The sequence below is a fragment of the Anser brachyrhynchus genome (genome assembly GCF_964034855.1).
Source record: "Anser brachyrhynchus genome assembly, chromosome: Z".
Lineage (NCBI taxonomy): Eukaryota > Metazoa > Chordata > Aves > Anseriformes > Anatidae > Anser > Anser brachyrhynchus.
The window spans coordinates 34109548-34128911 of record NC_137697.1 but is presented as its reverse complement, the minus strand read 5'-3'; the positions used below and the strand labels follow the sequence as shown (position 1 = coordinate 34128911).

General features: G+C 35.7%; 1 protein-coding gene across 3 annotated transcripts in view; it reads right to left on the bottom strand.

Moving 5' to 3' along the window:
• Window positions 1–18248, bottom strand: part of LOC308185759 (uncharacterized protein) — a 40525-nt gene extending 22277 nt beyond the window's left edge. For 2 of the 3 annotated variants that reach the window (XM_080574298.1, XM_080574299.1), the window contains exons 1-3: window positions 17031–18244; window positions 12430–12537; window positions 691–891 (exon numbers count right to left, since the gene is read on the bottom strand). In XM_080574298.1, the coding sequence (XP_080430424.1) occupies window positions 691–891; window positions 12430–12537; window positions 17031–17130 (409 nt within the window). In that variant the 5' untranslated portion in view covers window positions 17131–18244. Of the gene's footprint in view, window positions 1–690; window positions 892–12429; window positions 12538–17030 lie in introns of all 3 variants that reach the window. The other variant, XM_080574300.1, reaches the window with a different exon arrangement.
• Between the last annotated feature and the right edge of the window lie 1116 nt (window positions 18249–19364).

Here is a 19364-nt window from a genome sequence, read left to right as displayed (position 1 = left end):
TTATTGGAGGAGATATACATAACCCAGACTTGTTAGTAAGTACTATAGTGAGCACATGCATCCAAAGCTCCTTCTGAGAGAAAACCAAACCAAAAAAAAAACCAAACAAAAAACTTCAGAAAACACAGCATGAGCATCATCTCCAAGTGTTCTGGTGTAAAAATGAGAATAGCATCTGAAAGGAGTCTTCTGACTATTTTAATAGGGTGAAAGAGTTATCACAAAGTAAGGATTTTTGGCCAATGGTGAAATTTAGATGGAGAGCTGCTTTTTCTGAGTTTCTAAAGCAATATTCATTCACCTCTCATACAGTTATTTTTTATTTTTATTTTTTACAGTCAAATAAATCTCTTCACTTTATTTTTATTGGGCATATTGTTACAGAATGTACTGTTTTAAAATATAGTTTATTCAGCTTCTAGGTGGAATCACCAGGTGCTATTCCCATACAAGCATTAAAGTCTTGTTTTCCAAAGCCCGGTTTTGAAGATTGTAAAATATGTAGCTGTATAAATGTGGGGAGAAGAAGAGTACTTTAGCTCAAGTTATTCTTAAACTCATCAATCACATCACTATATTTTATGTAGATCATTAAATATATATATATATATATAAAAGCTTCTATTCTGTGAATTATGTTAATATAGAATGTGCATGTCAAATTATAAAAATTATAAAAGTGCTGTTCACCCTGCTCAGGTGTCTCTTCAAGCATTACACTTTTAATCACACATGAAGGATGTTCTTGTATCTCCCGTGAAAAATCCATAACACTGCCCGGTAGAGGAACAGATGAGTGAATGGTGGTCTGTGGTTTAGGTTCAGGATCACTTCTTGCTGAATCTTCAGGAGCAAAAGAGCATGAAGGGGTAACTGTTCGTACCCATGCATCTGGAAAAACAAGTGAAGTGATTGTTGGCAATAAAACACTAGGAGGAGGTATTCAGCTAAGAGGCTGAAGAGCTGATATCACAAAACAATAACAGTTTTGTAAGATCACACTCCAAATTGAGTTTAGGATAAAAATATTATAAAGTGTCAGTTGGTTTAGCAGTGAACCTGGGTGAGTTTTTTAAAGTGGATCAGAGCAAACATATAGTTTTAGGTTTTGTCTTTCTGTCTCATTTGAAATCTAGCTCAATTTGGTGACTTAATTTTGGTTTGACTGTCAGATTTAGCTGTTAAAGGCTAAAGTGACAAATACATCAAGCTCCATGAAATGAAGGTTCCAGAATTCACCATCTTCTATACTGAATAAAACCTACCCTAGTCTCATGCAACTTCCACCCAGGCAGAACATCACAAAGACTTTCTTCCATGCATAACTATTGGCTGACTTTTGTTTCTGGATCTCTATAAGATGTCTGCTTTCTTGTTATGATCTGTTTCCAATGTGTCTCCATAAATGTGTTTCAATTTGTGTTTCAATGTACTTCATTTTGCCAGGCTTTATTTTTTTTTTTTTTTTTCCTCATGGTGTACAGAACAGCTACACATAAACACTTATGTTAGGAAGAAAATAAGTAACGGATTCTGAATCTGAAGTATGAAAGATAAGCTTTTCAGGAAACACTCAGAACACATATGCAGAAATGAAAATATAAGTGGATATAAGTTCAACTGAACTCATTTCATTACAGAGTATCCTGCTATATAGCTATGGATCTCAACATTGTCATTTTCTTGCTGCTTGTGAACATGGCATTAAAAAGCTTAAAGTCTTTAAAAACTTGGTTTATGCACACTGAGGAAGCCTTCAGGTTACTATTCCAGAAGTAACAGAGGCCATTAAGTATTATGATGTTGGCAAAGCAAATACTGAAAATAACATTGACTGATTGAAGTTGTATATATCTTATGAAGCGTACAAAATGTATTCATATTGCAGACTGAGAAATGCAGCTTGAGCAGGGATTGTACCTTCTCCAGATGAAGGGTCCTCACCTGATCTTCTCAGCTAGAATGTGTAATAACACTCACAACAAAGCTCAATATTCTGTTCTCTCATAAAGAACTCTTCAAAGTATTGATAATTTACTTTCCCATAGGCAAATTCAAAAGGAACTGAATTACCTTCTTGACTGGGTGCTTTTCTTTTCAGAATGGAATCTATCTATTGTGGATGACTATACAGCACTGAAACACAGCACACAAGAGCAATTGTTAAAAATGTCAGTCACTACTACACCTTTCAAAGAGGCTTCCAGATTGCGATTTTAACCTCATGACTCAGTGTATTCTGTAATGACTGCAACTCAATACAGCACACAGACTGTGTAGTTTAAACTCACATTCACTTCTGGTCAGTAAGGCAAGCTCAAATACTAATGGGCTCAATTACTAATTTTTGTTTTTAATGCTTTAACAGAGTAAATAGGTAGTTGTTGTCTTTGTGCCCCTTTTCTGTAATTTATCCTTTTTTATTCTTCGTGTGTGGTAAAAGTGAAGACTTTTTATTTTTATTTTTATTTTTTTTTAGACAGGAACACAGTTTATAACTGCTGACCAGATTTCTTAGTGACACTTTTGTCTCAGGATCATATTGCAAGACTTCATGATCTTTCCTAGACAGACTACATTCAGCAGTAAATCTCTTGCCTCACTGCTACTTTCTCTCCTTAATTAGCTTCACTCTTCTAGACAACCATATAGGATGATTTTCCTCAATAATAAATAATAAAAAAGGTTCTGTTGTATTCTGGTAGTGATTACTTTTTCTGATGATTTTGGGCCACCAACAACTCAAGAAAACTGTATAATGTTACAGTTAATATGTATTGAGAATAATCACAGTATAACAAATATCTGACTTATTTCACTCATCCTTCCTCTCACAATCACCAGTCAGCAACATTTTTTTATGTTTGTTCAGTCATTTTGATCAGGAGCACTAGCCAAAGAAACAGCACATGAACATGTTCCTATACAGTTACTCTTTCATGATGTAGATTAAGCACAGTAGGCAGCTGAGCACCATAAAGATATATTCTCCCTCTCCCTGCCCCCCCACCTTGCACCCCCCCCCCCCCCCCCCCGATGAATGGAGAGAGAATCAAAAGGGCAAAAGTTAGAAAACTTGTGGATGGAGATAAAGACAATGTAATAGGCAAAGCGAAGTTGTGCACGCAGGCAAAGCAAAAAGAGGAAAATAATTCCTAACTTCCCTTAGGCAGGCAGATATTTTACCATTTCCAGAAAAGCAGGGCTCCATCACACATAATGGTTATTTGAGAAGACAGATACCGTAACTCCAAACATGCCCTTGCTGCTTCATTCAGCTTTTACTGCTAGGGAAGACTTCATATGATACGGAATATTCTTTTAGTCTGTTTGGGTCAGCTGTCCTGGCTGTGTCCACCCCCCCAGCTTCTTGTGGAATCTCAGCCCCCTTACTGGGGTGGCGGTGTGAGAAATAGAGAAGAACTTGACTCCGTGTAATCACTGCTCAGTAACAATTAAAGCATGTGTGCATTATCAACACTGTTTTGGTCACAAATCCAAAAACCATACCAGATACTATGAAGAAAATTGACTATTCCAGCCAAAACCAGGACAGCTTTCAAGAAATCTGAAATGTAGGTGACACTAGGTTGGGAGATGAATAATTATTAAAAATAACAAATTATTGACACTGGAATGATAGCATTGGTTTTTATGCAAGATAAAGGTAATAAGTAATTAACCTTATATACATTAAAAAAAAAAAAAAACAAAAAAAAAAAAACTAAAGCATAAAAGCTCTGACCAGAAGACGAAACTTACATAACCTCTAGTGCTATCTATACAGGAAAGTTTGATGAAGGCTACATTGAATACAGTATTGTGTGATGGTACTCAGTATGAGAAAGAGAAAGAACCACTCTCTCCCACATAAACAGAACCACTGTAGAAAACACTAATGGAAACACCAGAGAAATACTTATTTATAAGTTTAAAGATAAGATGAAAGATGAGAACAATTTTTGAATACAGCATTTAGTGTTAAGAGAGTTGTTTCTGTAAAGTGAGAAATGTCACCTGCTTGAGTCTTACTGTGGTAAGGATACTAACACAATTTTTTCACTCTCCTTGTTAATAATAATAATAATAATTACACTATAAATAGTTTTATTTATATTCATCTTCAGTATCATCTCTGTACCTCAAATAACAGTGATTTAGAAGGAAAGGACTGCATCTAAAGAGTTTTGATTCTCTTTTTTTCATTCTTGCAGTAAGGATGCTGCCTATTTTGACAGGATAAAAATCCTTACTTTATGACCAGGCTAACTAATCTGCAATTCAATGAAACTAGTACACAGGACAGTTCATCTCATGATCAGAACTCAGTCTAAATGCAAGTGCTTCCATAATTCAAGGAGTTGTCTTGTACAAATATTAAATAATTATTTTTTAAGATTGTAAAATCTTCATTAGATATTTGCCCCCCCCTTTTTTTTTTTTTTTTTACTTGAAAAGAACCTCACCATCCAAACTACATACAAAACCAGATAGTTTTTCTGATAACGGACTTTATTCCAATCTTCCTTTTGTAAGCAGAGAATTCTGCCAAAGACTTTTGCAAAGAAATGTCCAAGCTTGCTTTCACAGAGCAGGAAATTTGAAAATTGTGAGAAAATATCTGCTTCATCTGTATAGTAAGGGTGCACATAGTAACTGATAATACAATGTTGGAAGTAGTCTGGAGTTTTATGTAACTTCCATTCATTTCTTTGTAGTATTTTAGACATAGCTTTGGAACTTGGGTTGGGGGATTGAATCATCCTACAAAACTACATCTTACCATTTCTTCCTTCCTTGATAGATCATCTATTTCTGCCTATCATTGCCTAAGATGTGATTTCAGAAATGTGGGCAAACAGGTTCTTTAGGGTATGTACAACCTGAATAAATTTGTTTCCTGTTAAAAAAGTTAACTTTTACATCACTGTCACTCCCAAAAGTGGATCTCAATATGATATTTCTTTTCAGCCTTAAATCCCTTATTATACTGGTTCCCTGTCCAAGATTATTTTGTTGCTTCAGAAGGGCATCATTTTAGTTCCTCTCACAGTACAAGAGCTTTCTATGTGTCTTCCTTCTGTGGAAATTTAGCACACAATACTCTTATCACTCTTTCTCCTAAGTGTTAGTTGGTTGTTGTCTTGTTGCATATACCACTGCTAAACGTTTGATGAGAAACAGAGGATGTTCTCACATTCATAATCAGCACACTGATGAGTAAATGTGCAGCTTTTGCTGTCTGTGTGGAAAACAAATGCATGTAAACAGAGGCATTATTAGAAAAGCGTTACTCTATGTTTCCCAATTTCATATAGAAAAAGTTGGAACAAAACCGATAGAAAAGGTACAAGCACATATTTAATTTGAGCTATGCATACTGATTTGCTTTGCATCCTTTATCTATCTATCCACCTTTTATTTCAGTCTTGTAGCTTCTACTAGTTTGTCTTCTGCAGGAATCAAGACTATGAAGGTGTAAATTTCTAGGTCCTAGAAATGGAAGTCTTTTTAAAGTCAGCTTGCTACCTTCCAGAGACAGACATCACAGAAGTCAGGAGGTTAATTTATTATTATTACCATTATTTTTTTACTATTTTGTTTTGGATACATGTTAGAGAATAGAATTCCTCAGTGGCAGAACATTAAAAGGTTAAAGCCTATCTCCTCTACACTTGACGGATCAAGTAAAGACTCATGATGCCAAGCTTATAAATTCAGCTGGAGTTAAAGAATAAACAAATGTTGGAGGATGAGGAAACTCTGGTCACTTAGCTTTCAGTGAACAGGGAGGATAATTGCAGATGTTCTTTGAAAGCCATGAGAATTCACTAAAACTGAAGAAAAAAAATGAATAAAAAATCAAAGAATTAGCCACCTTCTTTGGGGATGAAATACAGAGAGACTTACAATTCTAGGTCATCACTTGCAAAGATTCAAGGGAGAGACAGAAGATTTACTAGCCATTATCTCTCATTATCTCTGCAAGTTGGAAATAAACCTAGCTCCCCATGAAGCTGTAGTATCTACTGCTGCCCTAGCGACGGGGCTGCTGTATTTCACAGTGATTCTGCAAGGTCGCATCTAAGCTAAGCGTGCTTCCCACTTCTGCACCAGACTAGTATGAGCTTTATACAAAGAGGGAGATAACCATCTTTGTTGCACAACCAGCTATTGCAGGAAGGAAAGGGAACAACTGTCTGTGGCTACAGCATATCCCCACTGGAATTGTTGAGGGACCTAGATCTCAAGGCATGTTGAGAAATATGTCTGCTTGATTTAGATGAAATCTTATTTTATACTTCAAAACTGATGCCAGGGAAGGACAGACAGCTTGTTTCTTTGATTTGTTCTCTCTCTCACTCAACTAAAAAGCATATTTTAAAATAGCAACTGTTAGTCTTTGCACTCTTGATTTATAGCTTGGCCACTCCCCAGTGGTACTTTATGCTTAAGAAATCACAGTATACTTCAGATATAGTTGTAGCTGCATGTTCCCTGTCACATGCTACTTGTGTGTTCTTTCATGCAAAGTGCAATAAAAATTAACATTTCGGAGTTATCCCTATAAATTCTGAGGTCTATATTGCAACTTTATGACATCCCACATGTATCTCTACTTGACTACCTTTTTTGCTACATTGACCTTCTTTTTAAGCATTCATGAGCATAGACTGCTTTGTGACAAGGGGATATTTTCTTTTTATAGAAGTGGCTGGTAGCGATTCTGAAAGACAGACAAGACAGAAGGAGAAGCATCTTCATAATACTGCTTAGAGAGGAAAAACAAAGTTGAAGAGGACTACTTATTTCGGGGGGGTATAACCTGGAAGTCTCATAGCTTTTATCTCATTTTTACAGTGTCAGAGATGTTTCTTCCTATAATAATAGAGATATTAAGGCATACCAGCATGGAAAAAACATGATACTATTTTATCACTATTAAATTATTGTTATTTTATTGCATAAAAATACACATTTTCATGGTGTTGCAAAAGTATTTGCATATCAGAATGTGCATTTTTAAGCGATCAAAGCAAAGTAAAACTTTAAAAATGCCATTGCACTTAACTCTTGTTTTCCTCTTTTCTTATAACAAGTCCCTCCCAAAAATAGGTAAGAAAAAAGACAAAGTAGATGTGTCATAACGTGTGTCATTATACAAAGAGAATGTTTCAGAAGGTCTCAGAATAAAGGTAAATGGTCTGGCACTGCTTTTCTTTGCAATCATGAAATATGCCTTATGCTTTGCATCCTTAGTAGTATTAGCTGATAGGCATAAGTGCTGTGATTATGGTTACAAGAATATTCTACCAAAAGGAAAAGAAAACCTAATGACAAGCAAGTTGCTTGTGATTATTTTTGTTAAAGTAGAGGAATTGGAATTGTGTTTTTAATACGGTATTCCAGGCATCTGTACAGTTTTGTTACAGGATTTTAATTTCATATTGATTGACCAATATTAAGCTTTTTTTTTTTTTTTTTTTTTTTTTCCAACAACTCATAGATATTGAAGAAAGGATGTGGATTTAACACTCAAAAGTATGTTTTGGAGAAATTCTAAGATAATAGCAATCAGTTCAAATGAAAGCAAGAGAAAAAACAGTCCTTTCATTTTACCAAAAGTACAACCTGGCAAATGCACGCATGCACATGAATCCTCTTTATTTCAAATCTGGAAGATGAAAATCTCTTTTTGGCCTGTGTTGGGGATGTTTGCCATCAAATCACTGTCCTACTGCAGTGTAACATAAACAGACACTTATTTACTCTGACTGTATCCAACCACTTGCGGCTATGGTCTGACGGAACATAGAAATGGTACTTTGAAGGGCAAAGCATCATCCAGAAAAGACTGATATCTGTTAAAATTAATCATTTAATATGTTTTCTTTTATCTTCCTTGTACAATAAATACAAAAACTAAGAATTTAGTAGAGGGTAGTCAAAAAGTCTGGATGCAATTTTTAATATGATTTTAATTGTCCATATTATCTCAAGGTATACTGTTATCTATTGAGAAAAATGCTATCGCCACTGACTTGAATATTTATGAATGTATCTTTGTGTCACTATCTGCTTCAATTTTCGGGATTTTTTTTTTCCATTCTCTTCAGGAACATTTAGCTTGAAAAAAAAAAAAAAAAGGTCATTCTCTGAGATCCTTCCATTGTCTATTTAATTGTGCAATATATTTACAGAGTTCAAGAAAAAAAAAAAGTTATATGGAAATCCAATCTTTACATTTGACTTACTAACTTACAGACAGAAAAAGTCAGGATGAGATGAATGACCACTTCTAGTATAATTAGAGGCACACCAAAGCAACCCACTCCAAATGATGTTATGCTCAGGATCTTGATAGAAATGAATAGTTCACATGATCAGACCTTGTGAAATGGCAGCTTCATGCCTAGAAATGCTACATCCCAACACAATCACTAAAATAAGTTTTGATTTAAAAGCATAGAGGTTTCGTGGTTAGATAATGTGTATAAAGCTAGGGAGGTCTGCAGTTTCCTTGAGGTAAGAGTAGCTTAATTTGAGGCAAAATGTACACAGGTCATCCTCATGTGGTTATTTAATTATAATTTATTTATTTATGTATTTATTAATGATAGTAAGCAATACACAAAAAGTACTGGCAAGCCAATCCTCAGGTGACTTGGTTGCCCCATAATACAGAAATATGAGCAACAGTCATGAGAATATGCCTCAGGCCTATGCATGTATTATGTTATTGAAACCTACTTCAGAAAATTTGAATATTACTACGATATGCTGCATCATAGTAATGAAACTGGTTAAAGGCTCATGGATAAGCAGCACAGCATTAAAACTTTTAACATGAGAAGCAAAACAGAGAGGGGTGCCATGGGGCTAAGTGTTGGTAGGTGTATGCTAATCTAATGAAACATAACCTGAGGTTCAACTTCCTAATCTTCAACAGAACAAAAACATAAATGCTTGCCTTAATTGTCTTGAATAATGGGCATTTTGGAATAGTTATGTTTTTGGTGCTGATAATTTTTGTTCTGGGTCTGCTTTGAACTCTGTTATGTTTGTGACATAATAAATATGTCAAAACAGTGGGATAATGTCCAACTATCCCCATGCAAAGTTCTGATTTTGATAAACAGATACTCTCCTTGGAAAATTTCTGGTGAAAATTTTGTCAGAAGATTCAGTTCTAATTTCACAGTTTTTCTTCCTGGTTTCATTCTGAATCAGATATGAGAAGTAGTCAGAAAAACAAGAATCACTGTTCCAAAAGCGTACTGTGATTTTATTTGTTTTAATTTTTTTAACAGAAAAAAATGCCAGTAAAGAAGTAGCAAAATATGTTTCTTTAGTGCCTGATTTTGGATCATTAGTGTTTTAATTTATATTTCCTCAAGAATTAGCTCTCTCTTGGCATCTCATATCTGAGATACCTATGTAGCAAACCTTTTTGAATTTTACAAAGCTTATGTCTAATACTTCTTAAATTATGAAATTTGCTAACCCTGAAGCAAAGAGGATCATATTTTGAATTGGTTACATCTGTTGACTGCAGTGTCAGTTCAAGATCTAAAAAAACCCTCAGTGTTTCTGACTTACATCTTTGGGAAAGGAAAGGAAAGGAAAAGTGTTTCTTTATTGTTTCTTTACTAGTACATATTCAGATTTCGTTTCACAGATTTGCTAAATGGCAAGCCCTATGAAAATTTCTGTTTTGTTTTTGAAACAGTAGTATGGCTTATGGATGGAAGTACAATATCTTTCTCTTTAAACTAATCTCAACCTTATAGATCAGTCACTTTTCTGCAGCTGAAGTGACTGAATTGTTAGTTCTCAAACCAACCACAGGGGAAGGTGGAGCTGTGTTTAACAAGTGTGTTATTTACAGTTGTCAAGCTATTGCAATGTTATTACTAATGTTCATATAGGTGGCAGGTATATTCTTGTTCTGTCCCAAAACTCCCTAGGGACCCACCTAGGCTGGCTAGTTGCTGCAAGTTGAGCTTTTAAGAACACAGACTTAGTCACCAAAACACATACTATTTCATCCAGCGTTATAATTTTCCAAGCAAGCTGCACAGTAACTGCTAACACTATTTTCTGGCCATAACACACAAAGGTTGGGCTGGCACACAAAACCAATTGGACCAAGGACTGTTGTAGTATTTGGTAAAACATTAGAAAGAAAAACAGTAATGAGTTGTGCTGTTAGACTTCTAGTCTCAAAGATGGTATATTGCAATGGCTATATGCCAGCTAGTGTCAGTATAAGGTCATGTCTGAAATTAACAATTGGTATGTCAGAGTTATAGTAACGATCTTTTTTTATTATTATTATTTTTTCTTTCCCTCTCACTCACATGTTGAAATATATATTTTATATATATATATATATAAAATAATTTTGGTTGAGAATTCGCCTGAACCCTTAGAGTTCATTTAGGACAGAATAGATTTGCTTTTTTTTTTCCCTTAAAAAAAAAAAAAAGTACTGTGTCAGTAATGTTCCAAATATCAGATACATACTGTTAGCTCAGTCACACAGTCACACTGCCTCCACTCTAAGAGGCAAGAGATCCCAACCTTCTATCCAATTTTTGTGGCTTATTAAAGATTTCCAATCTGGTCTAACATGGTGTTTTCAGCTGTATGTATACTGGTCTCCACAATATAAATAAGATGTTAGGGTACTTGAAAGAATCTTGGGGGGGGGGGGGGGGGGGGAGGGGAGTAAGTGTCAACAAAGCTGGTAAAAGGGCTGGAAGACATGTCCTGTGAGGAGAAGCTGAGGACACTTGGCTTGTCCAGTCTCAAGAAGAGAAAGCTGAGAGGTGACATCATGGCTCTCTGTAACTTCCTAAGGAGGGAAAGTGGAGATGGAGGTGCCATTCTCTGCTCCCAAGTAACTGATGACAGGACTTGCAGAAATAGCAGAAAGCTGTGCCAGAGAGGTTCAGACTAGATACTAGGAAACATTCCTCTACTGTGAGGGTGGTCAAACACTGGAACAGGCTTTCTAACGAGGTGGTTGACGCACCATGCATGCCAGTGTTCAAGAAGCATTTGCATAATGCCCTCATTTATAAGCTTTAACATTTGATTAGCCTTAAAACAATCAGGCAATTGAACTTGATGATCTTTGAAGGTCTCTTCTAACCAAACCATTCTATTCCATTCTATTCTATTCTGTTCTGTTCTATCTTGCTATGCTATGCTATGCTATGCTATGCCACACCATGCCATGCCATGCCATGCCATGCCATGCTATGCCATGCTATGCCACGCTATGCCACGCTATGCCATGCCATGCCATGCTATGCTATGCTATGCTATGCTATGCTATCCTATCCTGTCCTATCCTATCCTATCCTATCCTATCCAGTCCTGCTCTGTATCTGCAATTAGAGCAAATGGTCTTTAAATCAAATCTGCTGAAGGGAGTTATTCAGAATATCAGCCAAATAGAACAGGCTAAACAAGGCTGAGTGCCAGGTCCTGCACTTTGGATGCAACAACCCCAGGCGATGCTACAGGCTGGGGGAAGAGTGGCTGGAAAGCTGCCAGTCAGAAAGGGATCTGGGGATACTGGTGGATAGCCATCTGAATATGAGTCATCAGTGTGCTCACTCAGAAGGCCAGCAGCATCCTAGCTTGTATCAGAAATACTGTGGCCAGCAGGACCAGGGAGGTAGGTGATTGTCCCCCTGTACTTGGCCCTGATGAGGACACACCTGGAGCCCTCAATATAAGAAGGACATGGACCTATTTGAATGAGTCCAGAGGAGGGCCACAAGCGTGATCAAGGGGCTGGAACACCTCTCCTATGAAGACAGGCTGAGGGAGCTGGGCTTGCTGGGGTTGCTCAGCCTAAAGAAGAGAAGGCTCTGGTGAGACCTTATAGTGGCTTTCCAATACCTAAAGGGGGCCTACAGGAAAGCTGGGAAGGGACTCTTCATCAAAGTGTGTAGTGCTAGGACTAGAGGTTATGATTTTAAAATGAAAGAGGGTAGATTTAGAGTAGAGGTTAGGAGGAAATTCTTCACTCAGAGCGTGGTGAGGTACTACTGAAACAGGTTGCCCAGAGAAGCTGTGGATGACCCCATCCCTGGAGGTGTTCAAGGCCAGGCTGCATGGGGTTTTGGGCAATCCAGTCTGGTGGAAAGCGTCCCTGCCCATGGCAGGGTGACTGAAATTAGATGAACTTTAAGGTCCTTTCCAACTCAAACTATTCTGTAATTCTGTAATTCTGTAATTCTGCGACAGTTTGTCATCTTTTTCTCAGGCTATGCTTCTAATTACGTAAAAAAAATTGGCAGATAATTAATATAACCCAACACCTTCATTATAATGATGGCACATTCCTTTTAATAATTTTCTAACCATTTGGTGTGTGTGTGAATATATGCAGATTAAAGATGATAAAATTACCTGTTCTGCTTTGACTTTTAGCAGCAGGAGATGCAAAATTCCTCTTCTTCTTCCAGAACCAGGATAGTAATGAAAGTGGGATACTTTCTTCAGAATATGAGTGCTGATCTAAACAAAAGTGTAAAAAAAAAAAAAAAGTCCAAGCAACAAACACAAATGCAAAACAGGAAAAGAAAAAAAATCACATATTCTGAAACAGTCATTTTTACTCCAGTGATTAGTGGTGCTTTTCTTTTATATCTTGAACTAGTTTTAATATAATGTCTCAGTATTCAGTCTGCAGTTCAGGATGTGTTACGCAGACTAACTACATTGACTGCATTAATTAATTAAACTCATTTCAAATTAAAATAAATATAAATAAAATACAATAGAAATTCTTAGGAAATTCTTAGGACATTAAAAAGTAAAAGTAAAATACATGGATGTATAGGCTTGCTTCTCCAGAGGTTCCCTGCAGAGCAACTTCTAATGAATCTTTTTATTATAATTCTAATCGTGCTATTGATGTTGTGTTCTGTATCACATGAGATACCCGGAAACAGCTAAAGTAACCATCTACTTTCAAAGTCAGAGGCAGTTCTCCTTTGTTTCAGGTGACATTCAGAGTCAATCCAGACCAGGGCTCTGAGTCCTTGTAAATCATCAAATATGCCATTCATTTAAATCGCAAGTTATGAAAGTGTGTTATACATCTTAGAATTGCTGGACCACAAGACACATCTTATCCTACTGAGAGGTGATCCTGACATCAGAGAAAGGATGATGCAAAGGGGTGGAAAAGTCAACCAGGAATATACGATATCTGTCCTTCCCTCTGAAAATGCAATATTTAAATCAACAATGTACAGAGTGAAATAGTTTGGTATCTTACCATTTGATCATAATAAACCCCACTCAGATTAATTTCTCTGCGCAATAAATGCAGTAGGATATGGCAGAAAAAGAAGACAGAAAAGAAATGATACTTATTGTATTTCTCATGTGTTTCATTGCATGACACTTCATATATGTCAAAATATAGAATGTTGTGATTTTCATCGAGAAAGTGAATTTGTGAAGTGACATTCACAGTAATTTCTGAAATCTGTGATTTTCGAGGAGCAGAAATCTGAGGAACAGCCCCACCCCTGTGTTGTCTGTAATACCTCTAATTTTACCCATTCATTTTTAAGAAAGTAGCAGTAAACTTCTCATAAAATAAAGAAAAACAAACAAACAAACAAAAAAGTTGGCTGCACTGGCAGAAGTGTATATAAATTACATAAAGCAAATATTGTTTTAATAACTTAGTGTAGAGGGCCTGTCAGAGTAAGATTCTTGCATGTTTCTTGCTACAGGACTGTTTCACAGATGCTCAGGCTCTCTGCTATTCAATGTAACCTATAAAGCAGGCACATACGTTAGGCTTTCTGATAAGTACATCAAAAAGTTGAATGGAGCCTGTCCCAACCTCTGTACAAGACGAGGAAGGGCAGAGAGAGAGAACTTTCAGCACTGACAGCAATATCTTTTAAATGAGGCTTAATCGAAGAACCACAGCAAAAGAAAAAGATTGCTCCTTTGACTTGGGCAGAAATACAGTTTCCACCTCTAATAACTGGAAAATAAGGTATGAAACCTGATGCGGGTACAGAATAACAGGTCTCACTACGCCCAGAACAAATGGGCATGGATAATCAAGACCACATTGTTTCTCTTTGTTGCTTACAATGAAGCAGAAATTGTCATTTTTATTGCAGCTGCTGGTCACTCCTACAAGCAGTCAAGCACCAGAATGTAGTTGCAATAGTCAGCATAGGTGGGTGGTTGGAAAAGGGCCATTTGGGGACTCTTCTCTTGATTATGGATGGAATAGTGGCTGCTTCTCATATTTACCTATGGAGTGGGCGGTTTTACAAACTAGTATGGTCCTTCTTTCTCACTGAGCACTGCAACATATAGATATCAGCTTGTTCTACAGAATTAAAACCTGCAGTTATAACAATGACTCCAGTTACTTTGTGATTATATAAATTCATCTTTGGTATTGCTAAACTGAAGATTCATGTACCAATAGGTTTTCATTCCATGGGAGGGATCTCTCTTATAATCCCATCTCATCCCCTGAAAGTAAATTGAAAAGGAACTTCTGATAGTATTTTACAGGTTTGTTTACATTGTTATAAGCTACTACCCAGATTTTTCCAGACAAAAATGCATTATGCAAACTTCTGCTTATCCATTCTGGTCAAACCACATATTTTTCTCTGTCATTCTCAGGTTACACTGCCTTAAGCAACAGCCTTGCCCAATGGCATTGCCTAACAGAGCTGACAATCAGTGGTGTTTAACTTGTTATTATCAGAGTTTATGGTGTGAGAGAAGGGTACAGATAAATTGTTAATAAACAAATGATAAAATTATTGAATTATCCTATAAAAGTAAATTGGCTTAAAGAAGAGGATACAGAGAAGTTAGCAACCAATAATTTGCCAGTTTTGAACAAAGCTATCATATGGCTTTTTTTTTTTTTTTTTTGTCACTTGCCAATGTTACGGTTATTTTCCTCTTGAAAATCAAAGTGAAGGAATATATTTCTGACTGTATGCCACAGAGTTACTGGAGTAAATCTAAGAATCTAGATTTCCTTACAAATAACATACATTTCTATGTTTATTTATAGACATTCATATTTATTCCACTCATATTGGTTAGATGTGATATTTCCATGTACTTCCAGTTTTTGCTCACTTATTAGTCATCTTCCTGAGAATACAAGCAAATCCCAATGGCTGACTAATGAATGGAGTGTTCTTCATCTTTGAATCACAGCAATCTGCCTTTAATTTTAATTTTATTAATGCATTTGGATTGCCTAATGCTTGAGAAGTGTATTTTATATCTGAGAACAAAATATTTTTACTAATATAGGTGGGAAAGGTTCAACTATGTTCTTTACTATTACATAAGAACAGACTGTTCCATCATGACTTATGGACAAGATCTTCAAGTTACCCAGAAAAAGCCACAAATCTTCCTCCTCTTTCCCTCACCCAGTTTTTCATCAGCCTGTTCCCTAAGGTGGGGCAAGGCAAACAGTCCTGCTTTCTTTATAGGCATAGCTGTTCATATATTCTTTAATTACACACCCTTGAAAAGAACTCACACCATCTTGCCTTCTGTTTTCACTTTTTTATACCCATAAACAAATCTGCAATACAAGTCCCAAATTAAAACTGACAGTTGTTGCTGGACATTTTAATTTTTGAGGCTCAACCTTAGTTACCTGGTAACCCCAGAATATGGTCACTTCAGAGTACACATCAAAAAACTAAACGCCCAAAGTTGACTAACCAGTTTGAACACTCACATTAGTATTTTTATATGAGATATTTCATTAAAAAAAAAGCTGTGATTCAATTCCAGTGGTGCTATTTAATGACAATTTTAACGTCATGATGAAGATACATATAATCTCCAAAAAATCTAGCAGAAACAACACAAGAATCAAAAAAGTGTATATTGACTTTTTTGTTCTTTTGTTGTCATGTTCTTCTTTGAGACAAAATCCTCAGCTACAATTATTTGCTTTGCTTTCTTTTTCTTCTTTTTTTTTTTTTTTTTTTTTTTTTTTCCAGCAAACATGGAATTATTATTTCAGGGGAGAAATAAGCAGCAGAAAGAGAAGTTGAGCAAATGTAAAAAGAAAATACTCTTAAATAAGATGCATTATAGAAAATAAAGTAGGACTAACTATACTTAAACCACTTCTCTAATCTTGTATTAAATCTCCTTTTAGTTAGTATGTTTTTCACTCCCTGTCCAGTTGAAAGTCCTTTCACTTAGAATTAAGTTCATTGCTTCTTGTCCTACAAACAAACTGAAGAATTTTGATTTCTTAACAAAGTTTTCTGAGCAAGAACTTAATGGCTTTTTTTATTGTTAGGACTACCAAACCCATTTTTCAGTCTTCATAAGAAGCCACTGTTGCTAGCCCTGCCCTTTGATCAGTCCCTTCTACAGTATTTTCTGTTCATTTTCTAGCGTTGTGTTTCTTAAAACAATATGCCTAAACAGAGACATAGTACATAACCATGAGGACACGTAGTCACTTGTAGTGGCTGAAATAATACTCAAGGACTTGTTGAGATGTGAAAATTAAATCTTCTTTTTTTTTTTTTTCTAAAAATTCACAAAATATTTGTAGACTCCAGAGCAGCCTTACATAGGAGACTCAATTATTTTACTTCATTAAACCTTATGAAGACAAGTACACAACATTCCAACTAGTCACTAGCATTAGAACATATGTATTCCTAGTTTAGAGAGACAGATTTAAAAAAAAATAAATTAGGTTTATTCAAAACTATATTCATCCACATATCACATATGGATATATATCCACAAGAACAGTAGATGATACTTGTGGCTATCTTCACAACAATGGGTTCTTTACTTTCTTCTATTTACAGCTAAGAAGGTCAGCCTGTTCACACTGTTTGTTTAGTAAAAAAAGGATGCCTGGCTCCCCCCTTCTACTTTCATAAATTGTGTGCCATAGTATAACATTTTTTTTTTTTTTAAACGGAATAAGCATTATCTCCTAAAAAAAAAATTACCTTCATCCATTGTAATTCGTCTGTTTCTCAGAGCCAATATTTCCACAGAGGGGAGAGTTAACATCTGGTATTTTCTGTCAGCCTCCCACACTATGTGCATAAATATTTAATCTATTAAAATGTAAGAGCTTCACTAGGCAACAAGATACCTGAAGAAAGCAAAATGTGAGATATGGATCAGGTTTCTTCTCACTGTTTCCTGTGGCTAAATTCAGCATTAATAGGAGAGCAAAACTTCCTAGATGAAACTCAAAGTTGTACAAAACTTAACTATCACTGAAAAAATATAAAGATGCATGTTATATACCTGAAAGCAGAAGTAATCATAAGATTAGAAGTGTTTTGTTACTCTACAAATGTGACATTTCCTTGTGTCAGTAGGGAAAAAAAGAAAAAAAAAAAGAAAAAAAAAAAGTGAAATATTGCTCTTGCTACATTTCCAGTAGTGATGAAACATGTAAAGGTACAAGGGTTGTTTCATGCAATTTCAGCCCTAATTTCACATAAACAGGGTTATTAAATGCTTACAGATGCAACAGTTATTACATCAGAACCAAGTTTACCCCGCTCTGGAGAATTTCTTCATAGAAGTATATTGCCCTCTCCCCTCTCTTCTAATTAAAGGTAAAACATGTTGATCATTGCTAATACTATTGTGCTGAGAAGTGCCTCAGCTAACGAAGCTGGCAGGTTATTTTGAACAATAGGTCAAATGTGCTGTTCTTTTGGAATAACCCAGGCACACAATTTATGATATGTTCTTATATCAATTTTTGCATTGTAGTAATAGAAACAGCTGCAGGAACTGGTAGAAGAAAATACTACTCAGCAGTTGCAAAAGCAAATACACAATAAACTGATTGCAGACTGCTCTGATCCGGCTTAGTCAGGTGAGACTAAGGATTTTTACTTTGCTGCTATTGTCCTGTACCCCACCCTTATGTCAAAAAGGATAAAAATGGGAGCTTGCCTTTAGGCTGTAGTCTAAAAGGGGTGTGTGGAGAGTGTTTAATGTCATAAACTCAACAAGCAGTTTCATTTTTTTAATTTTTTTTTGAGGCAGTTTTGTTATGAATCTTCTTCCAAATAATCCAAAATGAATTAATTGACTATAATTTACTAGTTACTCTGGAGTTCTATTTTGAATATATGGCTGGCATGTGAGGAATAAAACACTATATGGGACCTAAGTAACAAGCTTCTTTGGAAGAGTCCTTTCTTTACATAAAATGAACTTTTTTTTCTCTTTTATTTTTTCTTTTTATGAAAACAAAAAGAGAATGGTGCCTTTTCTAATGCCGACCCCCCCCCCCCCCCCCGCCCCCGGCCTCTTGCTGAAAGAGGTGGGGGGGAGAAAAAAGAGAGGAAAAGATGAAAAGACACAAGGAAATTAACCTTCTGAACAATTGAAACTGTCTGACTTTCCAAAATTGTAACCTCATAAAAAATATGAACTTGTTTTTGCCATATCACATTTTCAGAAACTGCTGAACAGAAAAAGATTTAACTCCAAGAATATTTAACCATGTTATGTTAGGTTTCAACTTAAATTATTCAATACTCATTATAATGTTTCTTTCTTTACTTATTTTTTTTCAGGGAGTATGATAGCCTCAGTCCTGAACTAGGTTTTGACTCTCCTAGCTATTAAACAAACACAATAAAACAGATCAATTGGGCCACAGATATCTTAACGCCTTTCACACGCCTATTTCTCATGAATAATTATGACTTGCACTGTGTCATCCATTGTGTTCTATGTGGTATTTCTTCCCAAGCAACCCCCTCTAGAGTAAAACTGAAACATGAAAACAGATGAAACAGATGATTTGTTTGTTTATTTGTTTGTTTTGTTTGTTTATTCTGGAAACTCAGTGAGCAATTGCTGTTCAATCTCTGAGTACAGAGATATGGAACAATATCGCTACTGCCCTACTGCATATATATATATATATATATAAAAATATATATATATATAAAATTTATTTTCTTCTGAAAATCAACATGGATCATCCTTAAATTTATGTGAAAAAATGTAAAATGGAGGAGACCAGTAAAGTACATCTTCACATGGAATACTACTGTTTAGACTGTTCTTTATCTGTACCTTTGCTTATCTGTACCTTTGTTTCTGAGATGAAACTATTCTAACATTGTGTAGAAGCAAATCAGTTTTACAGTCAGTGACTAATTGTGAAATGAGTTCTGTTTGTTCTGCAGAGACATTTCACTCCTAATTTTGGCAGGTAAGCTATTCTGTGAAACAATAATACTCAAGCTGTCTTGGAAAAATTTTTCCTACCAACAACAATCCCCCATTAATAATGGGAATAG